General features: G+C 50.5%; 1 protein-coding gene across 5 annotated transcripts in view; it reads right to left on the bottom strand.

Moving 5' to 3' along the window:
- Positions 1–19,966, bottom strand: part of KIF21B (kinesin family member 21B) — a 79,774-nt gene that overhangs the window by 53,202 nt on the left and 6,606 nt on the right. For 4 of the 5 annotated variants that reach the window (XM_029573114.1, XM_029573112.1, XM_029573115.1 and 1 more), the window contains exons 2-4: positions 4,564–4,798; positions 3,430–3,612; positions 129–278 (exon numbers count right to left, since the gene is read on the bottom strand). In XM_029573114.1, coding sequence (XP_029428974.1) covers positions 129–278; positions 3,430–3,612; positions 4,564–4,798 — 568 coding nt within the window. The remainder of the gene's footprint in view (positions 1–128; positions 279–3,429; positions 3,613–4,563; positions 4,799–19,966) is intronic. The other variant, XM_029573113.1, reaches the window with a different exon arrangement.

The raw sequence follows: 19,966 nt of genomic DNA on the forward strand, positions 1-19,966 counted from the left end.
CCCCACATACCAAGAAGCACTCTCTCTCCCCCCGCCAACAGCACCGGGATGCACCCTAGAAGCTTTTCCCCTCCCCCCCACCCCCGCCAGTACCAGCATGCATGGATCTGGCTGCTCCGCCAACCCACCTCGTCCTCTGAGCCGATGAGTCGTGATGTGACGCCGCTGGTATAAATCCTGCCATTTGTGTCTTCATGGATTTTGATGTTGGACTTGTGGTGTCGACAATCAGGCTCCCTGGTGCTGTCGAACAGGTCCAGAATCTCCTCATTGTACAGCTGGGATTAGGGGAGGATGGGCAGGGAGAGAGAGGATGGGGTGAGAGCCAGAGAAAGGATGAAAGTTTTAGGGTTGTTACAAGACAGGATTGAGGTCCATTGGCAACCTGGGGGGGGGGGGGGGGGCGGGGGATCTCAGCACTGTAATAGCAGGGTTGCTGCAGGTCAGGAATGAGGTGCATTAGCGGAGCTGTACAGGGAGGTCTCATTGATGGAATAGTAGGGGTGTTGCGGATCAGAACTGAGGTATGTGTGGGTCTCAGTACTGTAATAGCAGGGTTGCTGCAGGTCAGGAATGAGGTGCATTAGCGGAGCTGTACAGGGAGGTCTCATTGATGGAATAGCAGGGGTGTTGCGGATCAGAACTGAGGTATGTGTGGGTCTCAGCACTGTAATAGCAGGGGATGCTGCAGGTCAGGAATGAGGTGCATTAGCGGAGCTGTACAGGGAGGTCTCATTGATGGAATAGTAGGGGTGTTGCGGATCAGAACTGAGGTATGTGTGGGTCTCAGTACTGTAATAGCAGGGTTGCTGCAGGTCAGGAATGAGGTGCATTAGCGGAGCTGTACAGGGAGGTCTCATTGATGGAATAGCAGGGGTGTTGCGGATCAGAACTGAGGTATGTGTGGGTCTCAGTACAGTAATAGCAGGGGATGCTGCAGGTCGGGACGGGAAGTGCATTGGCAGAGCTATAATGCTGATGAATGCTGTAGTACGACAGGCGCATGAGAGGCCACCTGGCAGCTGGAGAGATCAAAGCTTAATATGATAGATTAGAAGATTCCCCTGCATCTTATAGATGCTCTGATCGCATAGAATCTGGTCCGGGCTTGGAACCCCAAGAGCTGAAGAGCTGTGACTAATTCCTTGTAGGTCTGCCAGAAGCAAAAAACAATGAGCAGTCAGTAAGTGCAGTCTTGGGCACGGCCTGGCCGATACTTGTCCAGGTCATCAACTGCCCTGCAACCCTTTCTTACAGATAGGGAGGGGTCATAGAGGCAGCTACGGGCCAGGACTCCTGAAAGCACCAGCCAAACATTTCCACGCCGGGGGACAGCACGTCCCATCGGACGGCCATTCTGATTTCGAGTGGTGCCGGCTCCCTCTCTCTGTGCTGAAGTCAGTACGGATGGCCCAGAACGCCAGACCCGTCCCCTGAGGGGGGGGGGGGGGGGGGGCAGGAGAAGGGAGATGCTGGGGGATCAATGCAGAAAACAAGATTTCATGAACAGCCCCTGGGGGGGTGGGGGGGGGGGGGGGGGAAAAGAGGAGGTCAAATCCCAGCTCTGCCATGGACCCTGAGCCTTTATATCCCCGTGTGCCTCTGGTTAATAGACTAACTCTGCAGCAACAAAATGCTTCCTTCGCTCCTTTGAAAACAGTCCTGTACCCTAATCAGGATCCAGAACATGAGGAGATGTTTTTAAATGAATGCATTCACAAAAGGACGGATCCCAGGCATCGTTTTACAGAGGACCTTCTCACCGGCAGAGCCCCACATTCCTCAGCCTTCTAGAAACATCTCTGAATTCACCTTCTCCAAGGTGACTGTGCTACTTTCCTGTCCGTCGAGTACGGCTTTTCTAAGCTTCTGACCTGCCGATTACTATTCACTGTTCAGGCCGCCATCGGCGACGCTCTGCTCAAGCAGCTTATTCTCAGACTAAGCATCCCGTTTTATTTTAAACTTCTCTGTTTAAGTGGAATGAGAGTGCAAGGAGAAGGACGATCACCAGGGCGGGAAGGGAAGGCGGCAGAGCAGACAGAAGCAGTCAATAGGGTTGAGGGGGGCTGGGGGGGGGAGGAGCAGTGTCCCTACCCCTCTGAGGAACGGCTTAATCCAGCAAGCTCAGCAGGATCACACAAAGCAGAAGGAGGAGGATGCACAGATAACAGAAAGGGAGGAGGAGAGAAGTGCATGCAAGGCAGGGGGAAGGTCAGAGCACCCCTCTATAAAAACACTAGCCCAGGAAGGTCATCAGCCCCCAGCGCTTAACCATTCGGAGGTGCTCGCATGGACACAGAATTAGCAGCAGGGCCGGACATTTAAAATCATTAAAAAAAAAAAAAAAAAAAAAAACCCACAACATATTCTCCCCCCATCCCAAAAAAAAGGATGAAACTAAAGTATATCAGTGCACAAGAGCGAGAAGGCTAAAATAAGGAAGCACGCAGGCTGAAACTGAGGTGGGAAGGTGCAGAGGGCTGTTTTCCAGACTCCAGCTCCCTGCACAAGCAGAGGTCTATGGAAAGAGAAAATGCTGGCTTTCAGCAGAGCAGGAGATCAGATCTGCCGGGGGGGGGGGGGGGGGGGGGGGGGGGGGGGGGGGGGGGGGGGGGGGGGGGTGTTACTCTCGCAGCGTGGGACCGCCCGGGGTGGGAGGAGAATAGCATCCTGTGGGGCAGTGGCCATAGCACCACAGGAATGACCGTCACTCTCGAGCCAGGGCTTGCAGGGCACCAGCTCACCCTCTCAGATCGACTGCTCCTGCGGCTTCCTAACCACTGCACCGTACTTCTGCAGTTCACAGGGTGTAATATGTACAAGCAACGTAGAAGGGTGAGCCTGGAACTTCTCGTTAATTAGGTCGACGGTGCCCAACAACATTTTCTCCCACCTTTTCCTGGTTTCAGACTGCATTTCTTGGTACCTGATCCTCTGTCTCGCCAAACCTAGTTCCAGAAGAGTCCCAGGGGGACCTGCTAGCTTTGCTGCTGTTGGCGTGGGACGTTCTCATTCGGTCTGTGTTTGTCCTGCTGGGTCTCTCCGTCGTTCTGGGCTCCCAGCGCACCCTGGTGCACTGCGAGGGAGGTGGCCTGATCAGCACTTCTCTCTCTCGCTGGCCACCCACTGTCACAAACACAGGCCCTATCCCAAGGATAAACTTACTGTTATTAGCCAATTACAGCTGGGGGGATTGCTGAGGCACAGGGAGATAAAACGGCACGGCCGTGGTGGTCAAAGACAGTCCGTGGCGGAGCCGGCATTGCAGTTCATGGAGTTCTCGAACGCCGGTTCTTGCAGTGAAACCCCGGATTTCTCTCGTCAGTCTCCTCTTTACCTTCCATCCCCGGCTCTGTGCCGCAGCGCAGCCTCTGCGTGCCGCAGACCCTCCCCAGCACCCGCCCCTGGCAGCGCGACCCGACCTACCTCCAGGAACTGCGCGCTGACCTTGAACTCCGGCGCGGGCATGCCCTGCTCCCTCGCCCTCTGTTTGCGCTCCTCTATGCCGCTGAAGAGGTGCCCGATGGCCCGCGGGATGATGCCCTGCTCCTGCGCAGACATGTTTATGTCAAAGCCGGTGCCCATGGTGTAGGTCTTCCCGGAGCCTGTCTGAGAGAGCAGAGGTAGGGAGGGGGGATTCATCAGGATCCGTGCAGACCCTTAGCGGGGGCTGGGCGCTATCATTTAACTCATTCTGGCAGAGCTGTGGGGGGGCCAGGTGTCATGAAGGGAACAGCTCTTCGGAAATTTTCAATCAAGTAAAATCACATTTACCCAGAATGAGCCTCTAAAAAACTCGGTAGCTTCTGAGGGCCTTGACCCTCATCTGTTGTTTTGCTTCTTTTCTTTATTAAGAAACATTTTATTTTTATTCAGCGGCCCTGATACAGTCTACAAAGTCAAGCCAGTACTGGGAAAGAAAGCGAAGGGTTTTCAAACCCCCCCCCCCCCCCCATGCCACAGCGTCTGCAGATTCGTTACCCAATCCTTACAGGCGAGAGGGCTTGGACTTCAGCCGGGTGCGCCTAATTCAGTTCAAAGCAAAAACCTGGCATACGACAAACACTGCAACACAACGGAAGGCTGCAAATATTCCCGGACAACGCAATTAACGCAAGTCCTACCGGGGACAGCAGGTAAGGGAGCTTCCCTGTCCCAAAAGGCTTAGAGACTGAGAGGGAAGAGGGAGAAACAGCACGGCTGCAGCGGCAGTGCCATGGAGAACCGCGGGGGCGAGATGGGGATTGGAGCTCCACATACAACTGGCCTGGAGAGCGCCTCTTCAGGCAGGGCATCATGGAAAGGAACAGGGCATGGTCGTGCCAGCCAGGAGGACGGCGGCGGCCCGAGTCATAAGCAGGACAGCAGCCCAAGGGGCGTGCTGCACGGTTACCATAGGATGCTCTGCAAAATGAGCAGATGCTTGAAAGCAAAAAAAAAACGTGTGCAAAGTATAAAATGGAGAAACATGAATGCGTAAAGTGAGAGGTCGCTGTGGCTCAGAAGAGTGGGTGCTGTCCACGGGTAAAGGCACCGAGTGAGGTTCCACACTGCGCTTACCTGGCCGTATGCCAGCACAGTGGCATTGTAGCCCTCAAAGCAGCCCTCAATAAGCTTCAGGACGCAGGTGGTGTAGATCTGCTCCTGCCAGGTGTCCAGGTCAAAGACAAAGTCATAGGTGAAGGCTTTGTCCTTTCCCAGGAGCACCTGAGGCTCCCCCGGGGTCACAGACGTACAGATGTGGCATCCTTCAATCTTCTCCTTTGACAGCTGGGGACGGATCCTGCAGAAAGAGCTAAAGAAAGGTTACATCAAGAGACTAACAGAGAGGTACAGAGCTTTACACTGCTAGGATTGGATGATAGGAGACAGACGCATGGATACAGAGCCTCTAGGACTGGAGGGCTCAGGGGATGATCACAGGGATACAGATCCTGTCACCTCTAGGACTGGAGGGCTCGGGGAATGGGAGCAGGGATACAGAGCCTGTCACCTCTAGGACTGGAGGGCTCGGGGAATGGGAGCAGGGATACAGAGCCTGTTACCTCTAGGAGTGGAGGGCTCAGGGGATGGGCACAGGGATACAGAGCCTGTCACCTCTAGGATTGGAGGGCTCAGGGGATGGGACAGGGATACAGAGCCTGTCACCTCTAGGAGTGGAGGGCTCGGGAAATGGGAGCAGGGATACAGAGCCTGTCACCTCTAGGACTGGAGGGCTCAGGGGATGGGAGCAGGGATACAGAGCCTGTCACCTCTAGGATTGGAGGGCTCAGGGGATGGGACAGGGATACAGAGCCTGTCACCTCTAGGATTGGAGGGCTCAGGGGATGGGACAGGGATACAGAGCCTGTCACCTCTAGGAGTGGAGGGCTCAGGGGATGGGCGCAGGGATACAGAGCCTGTCACCTCTAGGTCTGGAGGGCTCAGGGGATGGGCACAGGGATACAGAGCCTGTCACCTCTAGGACTGGAGGGCTCGGGGAATGGGAGCAGGGATACAGAGCCTGTCACCTCTAGGACTGGAGGGCTCAGGGGATGGAGGTACAAATAACATCATTGTGTTAAACACAACACCTCCTGGGTGTCTACTCTGACTGTAATCCTGGCATGCAGCACGGAGACCTTGGTTACATCCTGATGTGTCATCACACCTTGGAAATCTCTTAGCCAATCAAAATGTCCCATTGCTTTCTGGTTTTCCAAAGCTATCTCATGATTATGAATAAGTAATAACTTCATTTCTTGTACATTTCCTGGAACGGATGGAGGGATCATCTCTCCCTTGGGCCTCAGAGCTCAGTCAGGAGGAAGCACGCGTCACCTGATTACATAGCCAGGTCCATTTGAAAAGCCAATATGCAGGTAAATTAGTGTCCTGAAAAATGCCCACCCCTTACCGGGGTGATGGAAGGAAAATGAAGGCAATTATGCCAGGGGATGAGGGTGGGGGGCGGGACAAGTGAGCGTGTGCTGAGACAGTGAACCCAATGCAGAGCGTGCTACAGTACAAAAAAAGGCTGGTATTACAGAGCTCCCCATTCACTGCCCAATCCAGCTGCTCTGCCCCCTCCAGAAAACGGACTCCAAGAGAATTTCACATGTTCTTGGATACAGCCCAGACTGGCACCTGTGCACTGTCCCTAAACCAAAGCTCCTCGGCTCTGATCCGCTGGGTCAGTCTGACCGGGCCCAGAACGCAGCTCACGAGCCTGACTGCCGAAGGCTAAAGCTTGCCACAGACGGAGAAAGAGAGAGGTCCAGGCCCCACCAGGACCCAAGACGGACAAGAGGGCTTGTTAGCTTCAATCCCCCTTCTGTCTCTGCTGGCAGGATGTGAAAGCAATGAGCTTCACCATAGTAACCAAACGTCCTCCCAAAGAGCACACAAAACCCAATACTCAGCTCCCTCTCCCCCAAACCCCCTCAGAAAGAGGCGAGAGCCTGCGCCAAGTTGCTTATGCAAATCATCCGGCCACAGTTCCCAGTAGCTGTGGGGCACACAATGGCCCGGTTGTTTCCCCCCCCCCCCCCCTCTAATAAGCCAACATTTAGAAAACGGACCTGAGGGGTGTGTGAGGCAGGGATGGGGCCCTCCGAGCCAGCAGTTCCAGCAAACACAACTGCTTTGTCCTGGACAGGACCCAAAAGGGAGGATCTGCTCTCTGCTGCTCGTAGCAGAGTCTCCGCGACGGGAAAGCAACCGAGGTATCCGGTAATTCATGCAGCATGGCTAGGGGGGGGGGGGGGGTGTCGCCACCTTACCTCATTCAGCTCCAGCCCTGGCTTTGCGTGCACTGGCAGCAAAGCCAAGGCTGGCTCGGCTCGCTCAAGTTGGCACAGGTGAGATGGCAAAACCCTAACCATGCGCCATCGCAACATTTCAGTCACACGGCAATCTCCATGCTCCATTTATGACCCCCTAGGACCCGCCCAAAGCCGCTTTACTGTTAAGCCAGGGGAGTTTCATTCCAGGTACAGCAGGAGCGCAGAGCTCTCTTTTACAACGGCACAATATTTCTGGGGAAAAAATAAAAGCAGCAGCAGCAGCAACCAGGAGGAGGGGGTTTCCCCCTCCTATTGCCATGCGTGGAGCTGAAATTCTGGATTTCCCTAAGAAAATGAGAACTACAAATCCACGCAGGCAAAGGGCAAAAACCCGTATTGCATCAGCCTGTTCACCTTTGCCAGGTGGTTCCAAGTCTAAGGTCAGTTTCACAGCCCTAAACGCGATGGGCAGGAGATGGGGTACATGGCAGAGCAAGTCAAGTCTTCAGCAGACAACAAACCCCAGAACAAGGGGTAATGCCACGAGTCTGAAAGGGCAGTGGGGGCATAGAAGAGCCTCCCGCTGGAAGTGGTGGAGGCTGCGATATCAGAATTCAAGAAAGCTTGGGATATTCAGAGGATTATTTTTTTTTTTTTTTAGCAGTGGGGAAAGCAAGGGGTAAAGCCGGAGATCAGGGTCTGTGGTAGGGTCACCACAGGGAGGGAAATCAAGCCTTGCAGTCTATCTGCTGTCATTCTGTGGCTAAAAACCTGTACAAAGTGCACTGTTAACATTATTTGGAAACCCCAGGGATATTTTTTTTTAATTTAAGCATGCACACTCAGCACGGCAGAGCTTGGCCTAGCTGAGCGGTTCTCAGCTGTGTCCAGCAGTTTCCCCAGGGGCATGGCCTGTTGGTGAGCTGAATGCAGAGATAAGACCTGGTCTGGGGAGTGCCAACCCGCCCTAGCTGCTGTCACCGACAGCTCGCACCTCCTCCCACTCACAAGAGCTCCTTGTAAAGGAGAAGCGCACAGACATCTGAAGCAGCACCCCCCTCACCCGCCACTGCCACCATAATCAATCCTTTATGCAAGCAAAACAGGTTGCTCCATACATCCTAATCAGATTACCACATCCACACTGTTAAATAAATAATCTGAATTTCACCAAGGATTTTTCATCAAGGGCAAAAGTCTAAAGGTTGAGTAGCAATTAAAATTAATATTTCTACGTCGCTATTAACTCAAAACAAAACAAGCAGAGATTGACTGCTCCTCCGTTATTCCCCTGAGGCCCTGATGGAAGCAGGAAGACTGATGGCCAGCCCCAAAGTGGCATCAGCTAAGAAGTCGTACAAACTAACGGCCGATACAGGAAAATTGCGGGAGAGCGGTCAAGCGCCCGCTCTCCCAGTGCGCGCACAGGACACTCTCCTGTGCACGCGGTACAGTAAATACATTTATTTAAATTAGGCCCGGTGGTAAAAAGAGGCGCTAGGGACACTAGCGCGTTCCTAGCGCCTCTTTTTTGACAGGAGCGGCGGCTGTCAGCAGGTCCCTTCTCCATATGAATATTCTTTGCATCAGTTGTCTGCATTTTCCTCTTTGCAGAAAGCATATGACATTTGTAGCAATGCTAAAATCTGGTGCAGATGCAAATTTTTTTCATGAAGGTCGGTATAGAAAAGTGTTAAATAAATAACCATCTGTTGCATGTACAAATTCACCTCTAGTTTGTAAAAAAAACCAAACAAACCAATTATTTACATACAGATATATATCTTGGCAAATATTTAAATCGATCCTTTAGTATTTAAATTTCATGGGTGGCATATTTTAATTAGCAAACTAGAGTGTGGCACAGCCTTCTCCTCCTTTCCTGAAAACCCAGGCAGATCCAGCGTCAGAGTTATGGGTTCTGCCACCTTTCAAGGTCCTTCCACCCTCACCCCATTTCGTGAGTGTGGATAAAAATCAAAGGCATCAACGGAAGAAAGGTGCCATGGGGAACGATGTTCCAGCACTTTGCACCAATTTTCAAAGGGAAGAGCCAGTGCATACTTTTCCTCTGAAAATCGCCACAGGAAATACTCAAATTTGCACCTGATTTTACCTGGAGAAAAAAACAAACATGTGTTTTTGCCTCCCTTTACCTAACCCCCACCCCTCTGAGCCCATCTGATAAAGATACATGTGTTACTGATCCCTTTGCACACTTTTACTGGGGTTTGGATGGGCAAGTTTTAGACACCTCACTTACTCAAGTAATTGCCCTCTATGAGGGTAATTTTGCACTGCAAAATCCTGGCATATGGCATTTCTAAAAGTGACCTGGGCTCAGTGCCACTAGAAGTACGAGTGCCATCCAGTTTCATGCGTGATTTTCCCTGCACTGAGGAGAGGCGCTCCCGGTGGGGTGGGGGCGGGGGTGAGACGGAGTTGGGGCAGACCTGCGACTTTACATACATGCTTTATGATTTTAAAATATATGCGTGTAAGCTCGGAGCAGATGTAACTTGCGAGGTGATGCGTACATCCAGCCTTTGCCGTTATGCGGGCTGTCATTAAATTATGCTCTCTGGAGTGAATTTTCAAAGGGGCTACACGCGCATTAAAGTAGCACTCGCGCGTGCAAGTATCTCGAACTCGCGTACGTGCTGTTTTAGATACATCAAACGTATGCGCGACCTTTCTGTTCCACGGGTACATTTGCACACTCAAAGAAGGGGCAATCCAGGTCGAGGCTAAGACTTAAGTGCATAAGCTGAGACGCACGCGAGTACATTTGGCAACTTATTTGCACTATTTTACACTCGCCAGTTATCTTGCGCAGTCGAGATCCGACTCGCCTGTTATTGGTTGGGTGGGAGATCTGGGGGGGGAATTCAGGGTAAAGGACTAGAAGAGTTGCAATGATCTGCAGGAGGACTGGGTGAACTGCTGGCGGATTTGACAAACGGGTGATTTCAGTTACGCACTCATGCTTTAAAATATACAGACTTCCGCATATAAATCAGGATTTCCCCCTCGAGAGCTTTTTTTCATGCATAAAATATGCAAGCGTATTGTTTATAAGATAGGTAGGAAAAGTACACGCTTTCAATACATCGCAGGTATTCGTGTGTTACGCGTAACCAAATATATGCACGGATACTGGGGGGCAGACGCGCATATTTATCTGTGGGTACCTGATCCACGCACGTTTTAAAATATTGTAGTAGATCTCCGCACAGCCATATATGCGCGTATCTGGGGCCATGCGGAGCTGTTTGAAAGTTATCCTTTATATGTTCAGGTGGAGCACGCGGTGTCTTAAAAAAAAAAAAGACGCTCTTTTCCCGAATGCCAATCTTTCAAGTGCGCGACACCTTTCCCCCGCCTCATTACTCCACATCTCCTGGGGGGTAGGAAGAGTAGATGCTGCAGCCCTGCCCTGTCACATACAAATGTCGGTGCATGCAAGTCTTGAGGGAAGGAAGGGGGAGGTGACGTGCAGTTGCACCGAACGTACAGGCCTCGTGTAAGAGGAAGTGAAAGTCGGTGTGGTTAAGGGCCCGCGCTCTCACTCTGACTGCAAAGGTCATTCAGGCTCTTCTCCTGAATTGGGAGGATCATGGATGCAGTGCGACAAGCCCTCAACGCTGCCTCCCTGCTCTGATGGCAACACAGGGAGTCAGCTGGAGGACTCTAGGAGGTGCAGAATTCGCTGCACGCTGTAATGCTGCTTTTCTGTACACGCTCTGACTTAATATCCCAGCGATATTAAGTGGGAGGAACCAAAAAGGTAATAAATAAATAAAACATTGTGCTGGTGGGTCAGATTAGGAAAAAACGAACTCTCAATTTTACCAGCGTCCGTTTTCCTAGCCCATGGTTATCAGCGGATTCAGAAAACCAGCACTCGTAAAATTGAGCGTTGGTTTCCTAAACCCGTTGACAGCCACCTCTCCTGGATTTCCGCTACTAAGGAGGCCCTAGGGGAGCACTATTGTCCCTAACGCCTCCTTTTTAGCGCAACCCCTCATTTAAATACAGGATCGCACGCCCAGGAGAGGTGGCTGGGCGCGCGTTGGGAGAGGGGGCATTCATCACTAAGCGCTGGTTTTCCCGCACTCTTACTGTCTCGGCCTGTCCTAAAGTTAAGACGGTTACACATAACCGGCTAACTTTAGGACAGCATCACTTTGGCAAGTTTTAAAATAGCAACCCTTGTACGGTTGCTATTGGCCCCGCCCTGCAAAACCTCAGCAAGCCCCCTTCTTACACGCACGGTTATGAATCCCGATCTACGCGTGTAAGCTGCAGTTTTGAAAATAGCACGTATTAGCGTATGTACTATTTTATGTACATGTTTGAAAATTCACCTGAATGCAAGCTTGCAAAAAAAAAAAAAAAGTCACTCAGCAACTAACGCGCCAACATGCCATACCAGAAACAGCACTAATTCTCAGAACTTAAACAGCAACAATCCTACCTATGAAAAGGCAGCAATGCAAATATTACACCAGGACCTAGAACAGCATTACTATTCTTCCCTGCAGAGAAATGGAGTGGCCTAGTTGTTAGAGCAATCTGCTAAGACTCAGACGAACCACTTCCCGCCCTCCCCCCACTGACGCTCGTCACTTTGAGCAAGTCACTTTATCTCCCATTGCCGCGGGTACCTACTCAGACTGTAAACTCTTTGGGGAAGGGACTTATTGTACCTGAATTCTAAAAATGCGGTCAGCCACCTTGAGCATTATTTTGGAAATGTGGACTAAAAACCCCAAATTTATTATTAGCCACACACCTACTGGGAATAAAGCAAGAGCCCCCATCTCTCTGGAAGTCCATTCCACCCACTTCACAGCTACCCCCACCCCCCCCCCCTTCGGAAAGCTGGTGAAAGCAGTGTCTTTCGCCAGGCGTTCAAAGCGAGGACGCAACTGGGAAACAAACTGTACACTCCCAACCCAACGCCAGAATCCAGACCCGAATCCTTGCTCCACTATAATAAAGTTACACATGCAGGGATCGAGGTTATTTGTACATCTCCAATATATTTATCTACATATTTCACTAGCGTTGGTTTTTTGACCAGACTACCCAGGGTTAAAAAGGCAACTGTCTATATATACACACACACACACACGTCTGTGGATTTGTTTTAATTTACGTACCACATATGAGTATTTCTTTATCATTTGTTCACCCTCTATTGTAGTTTACCTGACCTCAGCCGATGTCAGTGACAGTAAATGGGGTGTACCTGCTTATACCTAATGCTGCACCCTGTGTACCTACAGTCAGTTTTAATTTGCTGCAAACCTCTTTAAAAAAGTGATCAATAAATAATACAATAAACAAGCTACATAACACAGGAACTACATATATTAGCAGAATAACTCATAGAAACATAGAAATGACGGCAGAAGACAACCAATCGGCCCGTCCAGTCTGCCCAGCAAGCTTTCACAGTTATTTTTCTCATACTTATCTGTTACTCTGACCGCTGAGGTCAGGGCCCTTTATTGGTAACTTTTTTGGTTCTAATTTCCTTCCACCCCTGCCATTGATGTAGAGAGCAGTGCTGGAGCTGCATAAAAGTGAAGTATCAAGCCTAATTGGTTAGGGGTAGTAACCGCCACAATAAGCAAGCTAATCCCACGTGTGTTTACCCAGCCTGTGCAATTTAGTCCTTGTTGGTAGTTGTCTGAAAGTAAATCCTCTTATCTTCATTCCCCCCTGCCGTTGAAGCAGTGAGCTGCCCTATATATGTATTCAAAGTGAAGTATCAGGCTTAATTGGTTTGGGGTAGTAACCGCCACAACAAGCAAGCTACTCCCATGCTTATTTGTGAATGCAAATCCTTTGTCCCACATTTCCTCTTGCCGTTGAAGCATAGAAAAATGTTGGCGTCACATCAAGACATAAGAAATTGCCATACTGGGTCAGACCAAGGGTCCATCAAGCCCAGCATCCTGTTTCCAACAGAGGCCAAACCAGGCCACAAGAACCTGGCAATTACCCAACCACTAAGAAGATCCCATGCTACTGATGCAATTAATAGCAGTGGCTATTCCCTAAGTAAACTTGATTAATAGCAGTTAATGGACTTCTCCTCCAAGAACTTATCCAAACCTTTTTTGAACCCAGCTACACTAACTACATCCTCTGGCATTAACTGTGTGTATGTTTATTGAATAAGGGTATTAATCACCAGGTAGTAGCAGTCATTCCAGCAATCCACCCCCATGCCTCTTCTCCTCATTCACATCCTCAAGACTTTATGGATCCACAGTGTTTATCCCACGCCCCTTTGAAATCCTTCACAGTTTTGGTCTTCACCACTTCCTCCGGAAGGGCATTCCAGGCATCCACCACCCTCTCCGTGAAGAAATACTTCCTGACATTGGTTCTGAGACTTTCTCCCTGGAGTCTTAAATCATGACCTCTGGTTCTGCTGATTTTTTTGCAATGGAAAAGGTTTGTCATTGACTTTGGATCATTAAAACCTTTCAAGTATCTGAAGGTCTGTATCATATCACCCCTGCTCCTCCTTTCCTCCAGGGTATACATAGTTAGATTCTTCAATCTCTCCTCATAAGGCATTCGATGAAGACCATCCACCTTTTTGGTCGCCCTTCTCTGGACCGCCTCCATCCTGTCTCTGTCCCTTCGGAGATACGGTCTCCAGAATTGAACACAGTACGCCAGGTGAGGCCTCACCAAGGACCTGTACAAGGGGATCGTTACTTCCCCTCATGCTAGTCACACACAAGAAAAACCCTCACCAAATGCAGAAGAAGCAACCATGAATTATAACTAGAAATATGCAGACAAAAGCTGAACCTTCTCAACTCCAGTCTCACCCGTCTCCCCTCCTGTCCCCTGCAGGACAAATGGGAAGTGGGGAGACAGAAGGGGGAAAGGCTGGATTAGAGAGCAGAGTGACTCTTCTTTGTTTTGCTCTGTCCACTCCAAACTCACCCTCTCCCTTCCTGTAGCCCTGAATGACAACAGTTCTAGGGGTACAAATGGGAGCCTGGATGTTATTTCTGACAGGGAACTGGAAATGGAAAAGGTGCAGAGCAAGATGCTGGGAGGCGAATGCATCTAGCTTGGGAATGGAGAGCGAAACAGAAAAACAAACCGGGGGGGGGGGGGCAGACATACACCCAGTACAGAAAGACGGAAGGAGTGGGGGGGTTAGAGAAGTACATCACCTATCTGCATAAAGAAGGATGGAGGTGGGCCAGTCCCATGGCTCAGCCCCCAGCACAGAAAACAGGGGATCGAGTCTCACAGACAGGTGTACCTGGAGCCCAAGTGAGAGAAAAGGCAACAGCCGCTTAGTGCAGCACCCCTGCTGGTGGGAAGAGGGTGCTGCGGGCATTCAGTCCACGAGGAGACTACGACCTCTTCAGAGCCAGCAGGGAAGGAACAGGTAATCACGACACTGCCACGTGGAGAGACCCAGGTTCCAGTCCCGGGTCAGGTTTTCCACCAACCTGGGTTGGGCATGGCCGAGGATTCTGGGAAGACGGCACGAGCGCCTCCCTCCCCACCCCCCGAGGGGATGGAGGAGGGAGTCGGAGTCGTCTTGCGACGGCGACCCCTGCTGCCCGGATGAAGGGCTCGGGACTGCAGAAGAGAGAGCGCCCTGGTGCGTGGCCCCTGGACCGGGCTATGTCAGTCGGGAGGGGCTCCCGGCCCCAACAGAGCCTTGCTCAGACTGAGCTGGAAATCTGAAGGCGCAAGAGGAAACAGACAGGCCGAAATTACAAAAGAAGACCAAGGAGGAGATGTGAAATTAGAAATTGAAGAAAGGGGAAACAGAGAAGACAGGAAAACTGTCCAGAAAGAACCAGAGAGACAAAGCCGTGCACTAAGTCAGAGCGAGAAGAGCGATGTCAGGAAAACAGTGAAGGAGGGGGAAGCCTTTTAAATGGCTATTAAATAATACAAAGACCATTTATCTGAATGAACCCCAAGGCAGCTGGATTTTTACAAAGGAGGCTGGTGTTAAGTGCAGGGGGAGCTCCTCACCCCGAGGTTAGAAGTGCGCAAGCGCTGCCTCCCATCCCAAAGAGAAGATTCCCCACCGCACGCTGTCAAAACAGACTTGTTCTCAAATTAAAAGAGCAAAGCCCCGGGGGATGGGTGTTTTTTTTTGGGGGGGGGGGGGGGGGAGAAGAGAAGAGAGAGGGTCATGTGTCGAGCACAGCTGCTCCTGTGGGGAGGAGAAAGCCAAATGCCGTTGGGCTGCCTGCCGCGATGTCAGCTTTCTACAGCGGAAAAATGCAGATCCGTTACTACAAACCTAAGATGCAGACCCTGGCGGCTACTCTTAGGCATATTCTGTGGGCAGGACCCAAGCCAGGGAGAAGATTTAAGTGGACTGTAAACAACTCCAGGATGTGTAGTTCAGCATTTTTTTTACCTAGAAATAGAAAAAAGTGATAGCAGGGTCCCTCTTCCCTTCCTGTGGCAGTACCACAGCCCCTGGCTTGATCTCCGGCTTTGCCCTCGCCTTCCTGGCAGCTAAGGATCCTGCCTGTCCTAGGCTGGGGTTTGGCCTCCACCACCTCCAAACCCCAGAATGCTTTGGGTGGAAAATTAAAACGCTCAGGACTGGAGGAAGTGCTGCTGAATTCAAGGAGTCACCTGGTCTCTCTGCCCACCCCTTCCCACAGGGGCCCAGCTCCTGGGTGAAGAAACCAGCTCCGTTTCTCCCCTTCGAGCACCCCTTCCCGGGTGCACCGCAGTGGCTGCTGTGGTCCTACAAGCCGATGGGAGAAAGAAGAACTACAAATCCCAGAATACAACAGGGAAATGCTTATGAAAAGCCAGGACTAGCCAGAAGCCCTCCTTCAGAAACGGCTCAAAAATCGGCAGCGCTTCCACACTCAGGAGGGTCCCTTAATGGAAGATGTCCTTTCGCATCACCCAATCTTCTCTCAAATCCCTGCCTTGCAATGCCCTGGCAGGAGAAGAGAAGCACCTTCAGGACAGGTCTGACTCCTCAGCTGGCCGGGTCAGTCTGATCGTGAGGTGCCGACAAGTCCCACGAGACTAAGGTCCCCCCATTCATTCTAACCTCAGACTGAAGCGGAGGTCGGAAGAGGGGGGTTAGAAGACAACGCTGCTGAATGCCTCCCCCTCTCCTCCCATGACACTAGGCCCTGCTGCAGACCATTTTGGTTTTCCACAACAGGGTTCAATGGGGTATCCGGCTCCAGTCCTAGAGAGCCACAAACAGGCTGAGTTTTTCAGGTAACTACAAAACCATGCAAATTAACTTAGCCATTGAATGCAAGAGTCAAATGAATATTCATTGGCGATACCCTGAAAACCTGGTAAGGGACATTTAGTGCTGGGGGGGAACATCTATGACTCTTACACAGGGCCTTTTGCGCTAGACCTACAGCATCTACAGCTGATGAACGACACTGCCCAAAAAAAGGAAAGCCAGGTGAAATCTGATATTTATTGAGCACATCCATGGTCAGCCATCTTTAGGACTGAGATTCACTGCAGGCTCCGACACCTTTATCGATCCTACGCAAGTTATCCAGTGATGATACTGAACATCCCATGGGCTTTGAGAGAACCTTCTTTATAACGAAATGTAACTGCCTAGCTATTAAACAAAACCAGACCGTTGCAACTTGAGGTACTGCAAAATAGCAGATGCAGTACCTCAAGTTGCAACGGTCTGGTTTTGTTTTATAGTAATATAATTGAGGTCTTTGAGCCAGCATATATCTTTAAACTGCCTAGCTATTGCCATTTCTTAAGTCCTCTGTCCTCCCTCCCCGCCCTTCTCTCACACAGGGCTCAGAAAAGGACCATTAAACCCATTCTGGGAGCAGAGGACCCTTCAACCCAGACGCTGTCTCCAGCCCATGGAAGGAATGAGCCCATTTCGTTCCCTCTGTGCCCAGCCGCCGGTCCACATCTCAGACTGGCTTCAGACTTTCGCCCTCGCCTTCTCTAAGCTTCTTTGCTGTGCTAACTTTGCAACTCGACAGAGCCAGAAAGAAAGCAGCTTAAAGGAAATCATGATGGATGGAGTCAGGGAGGGGATGAACACTGCGTAAATTTCCAAGCTGGGCGAGTGGCGCTTTCCGCCTGGACAAATGCTTCTTTCAGTCAGGACGGACTCCATCGCCAGATATCAAGGCTGCCACGGTACTCCGTAAAGAGGCATGCACAAAGTTTTCTTAATCGCCCTTGTGATGTGGAGTGCTGTGAATGCAGCTGACTGTGACATCGGTCACAGCTGATGGGGGGGTGGGAGGGAAGGAGGGGGGATCACATCATAGGGCAGAACTCGACAGAAAAAGTAAAATTCTCGTCTTTACAAACAGCAGCTCCCCGGCAGCTCAGAGACTCCATGTCATCTGGATAGGCCAGTCCTGGTTTTATTCCACCCCCTCCCCCATTGCATCTCCTGGTGTTCTTAGAGACAGCAAAACTACAAGTCCCTAGATGCACTGGGATAAAAGCAGGACTGGTCCAGCCTATCCAGATAACATGGAGTCCCTTGGGTGATCCTACCAATTGCAAGACTCACAGACAGGGTTGTTGGTTGGCTCCAGATTTTCAGGACAGGCTCATCCAGTTTCGATTTTGCCCATTACATGTAATAACATAAGAAGTTGCCATACGGGGTCAGAACGAGGGTCCATCAAGCTCAGCATCCTGTTTCCAACAGTGGCCAATCCAGGTACCTAAACATTAAATAGATCCCATGCTACTAAAGCCGGTAATAAGCAGTGGCCATTCCCTAAGTCAGTTTAATTGATAACAGTTTAAGGAACTTATCCAAACCTTCTTTAAATCCAACTACACTGAATGCCTTAACCACATCCTCAGGCAATGAATTCCACAGCTTAATTGTATGTTAAGTGAAAAAGATTTTTTTCCCAATTTGAAGGGACTTGTAGTTCTGATTTCCCTATTACAGTCCCTAAGAAAAACGAAACTACAGGTCCCTTGCATGCAGTGGGGTAAAACCAGAATTGGATCAGTCTGTCCTGAAAATCTGAAGCCAGTTGGCATCCCTACTCATAGATTAACTCATGCATGCTGAATCTAACTATTGGGAGTATTGATGGCTACATGGGTGCCTGATCAGTCCTGCTTTTACCCTAGTGTGTGCAAGGACCCTACCACTAGTCTTGGGGTGACTCCTAAAATCCCTTTTGCCAGGGATACAGCACCCTAACTACCCTCTCCCTCGTTCTTGATTTGCTTTTATGTAACATTACTCCTGTCACAGTTTCGTATTAGCTGGGTTTTATTCATTTTCCTGTGGAAAGAAGAAAAAAAGAGTGATTTTAGGAATGACACCTCCATCTGGAGGCACCATGGGCATCGTCTAAAACAGATCCCGCCTGAATTTCCATCTCATGAGATGGAGTTGAACTGGTAAGGCAGTTGTTGCCAAAGAAAGTGGTTTTCCTGCCAGCATCTTGCCAAGGTAAAGTGTAGGTACATGAGAAGAGTATATATATATATATATATATATATAACCATGCGTATAAAGCTGAACAATTATTTTTTCAGCATTAAATACATATGCATGGAGTATTAAATCTCTGGCAGATCACCAACAAAAGTGCTTGGATGCCAAAGAACCATGTTTTACGTTGGGGTCCTGTAAGTCACATGCAGACTGTGTCTCCTAGTCAGGGCCCACAACTCATCCAGGAGTCACGTCTTGTGTCGAGAGTCCGTATACAAGATCTCCGCCCCCTAAGGAGCTGTGCTCTTTGTTGTCGGTGGCAAACTCTGTACTGGAGGACAGACTGGAACCCCGTGTCCTACCATTATATTTCAGCGGTGCACAATCCTTGGCTGAGAGTGAAACAGAGAACAGCAACTGAAGACCCAGTCAGCTATCCTCTTCTTCCTTCCCTGCTACTGCTATCTTGCCGACACTGGCAGGAAATCCCCTCTCTTTGGTCACAACTCCATCTCATGAGATGGAAATCCATTCCAATACAGCCCTCATCCCTGATCCCTCTGTGCTATCCCACAGAATACAGCAGAGCGGGAGGCAGAGAAACAGGGAGTGAACTAACCGCTCGTGATGATCTGGAGTTTGGGGAATCACAATCTTATGCTTTTTTGAGTTGTTTGGTTTGGGGGTTTTTGTTTTTTGTTTTTTTTTTTAATGCTTTTAATGAAAATCAGGAGCTTCCCATAAAAGTCAGGCCCCAGTTCTGTGTCCGCACAACTCGCGATGCCATGTCTGGAGCATGAGATATCAGAAGCAGAGGCCGTGTGAGATAAACAGGTTAAGGAAGGTCCCCCTCGCCTGTGTTTATACAGGAAATGAGGGCCTGAGGTTCAAAGCTTTTATAGAAGCTTCAGCCTGACTCAACTTCCTTCCTCTCATGCCATTTCCGGGAGCCTCTGGCCACCACAGGGAAATGCAGTTTCTACTCGGATTTCTCTGCAAACAGCGAGAGGGTGAGTGCCGGCTGGGGTGCCAGGTGCCCGGCCTTCTCAGCTCTTCTCTGGGGTGTTTGTCCTGGGAAGGATGCACGCACCATAAAAGCAGGCTGAAAGACAAGGGACCGGATGAGGCTTATTTTTGGAGGGTCAGGGAGGAGCAGTTCCATTTTTAACCTGCATGAGACAGTGACAGAGGCTGCAAGGGGGTAGAATTCAGGAAGCCAAGAGAACTTCCGCAGTGGGGGGGGGGGGGGGGGGGAGAGAAGGGGCAAATGAAGGTTTGGAATTCAAAGCAGCACAGGACACACAGGGGAGGCCAGAGGTCAATTAGGGTCTCCAGTATTGCAAGACGGATGGGAAATGGAAAGACCAGATGGTAGGATGGAGGCCACTCATGCCTGGAGAAAGCCACACCAAGAACCGCCATCTTTAGAAGGCCGACCTTCCTCCACCTCCCCTCTTCTCTGGCAAACCGATCAGCGGCAGGCCAGCAAGGCAGAGACGCAGTGAATGCGCACGCTCGCTTTCCGCAGCTGCCCCCTGCCCCCATGTGTCCTGATTACAGAGGAAGCATGCACCACGAAGCAAGAGAAGCGTAGAGGACAGGGACTGCTCTGCCCATGGTACTGTGAGGAAGAGGAGGGAGGGGTGAGGGAGAGTAATTTGGAAGGAGATGATGGAGAACCCAGGGGAAAGGAGGGAAAAACGGAAACAAATCCAAGGGCAGGTGGAGATGAAAAGTATCC

The sequence above is a fragment of the Rhinatrema bivittatum genome, chromosome 12, assembly GCF_901001135.1.
Source record: "Rhinatrema bivittatum chromosome 12, aRhiBiv1.1, whole genome shotgun sequence".
Lineage (NCBI taxonomy): Eukaryota > Metazoa > Chordata > Amphibia > Gymnophiona > Rhinatrematidae > Rhinatrema > Rhinatrema bivittatum.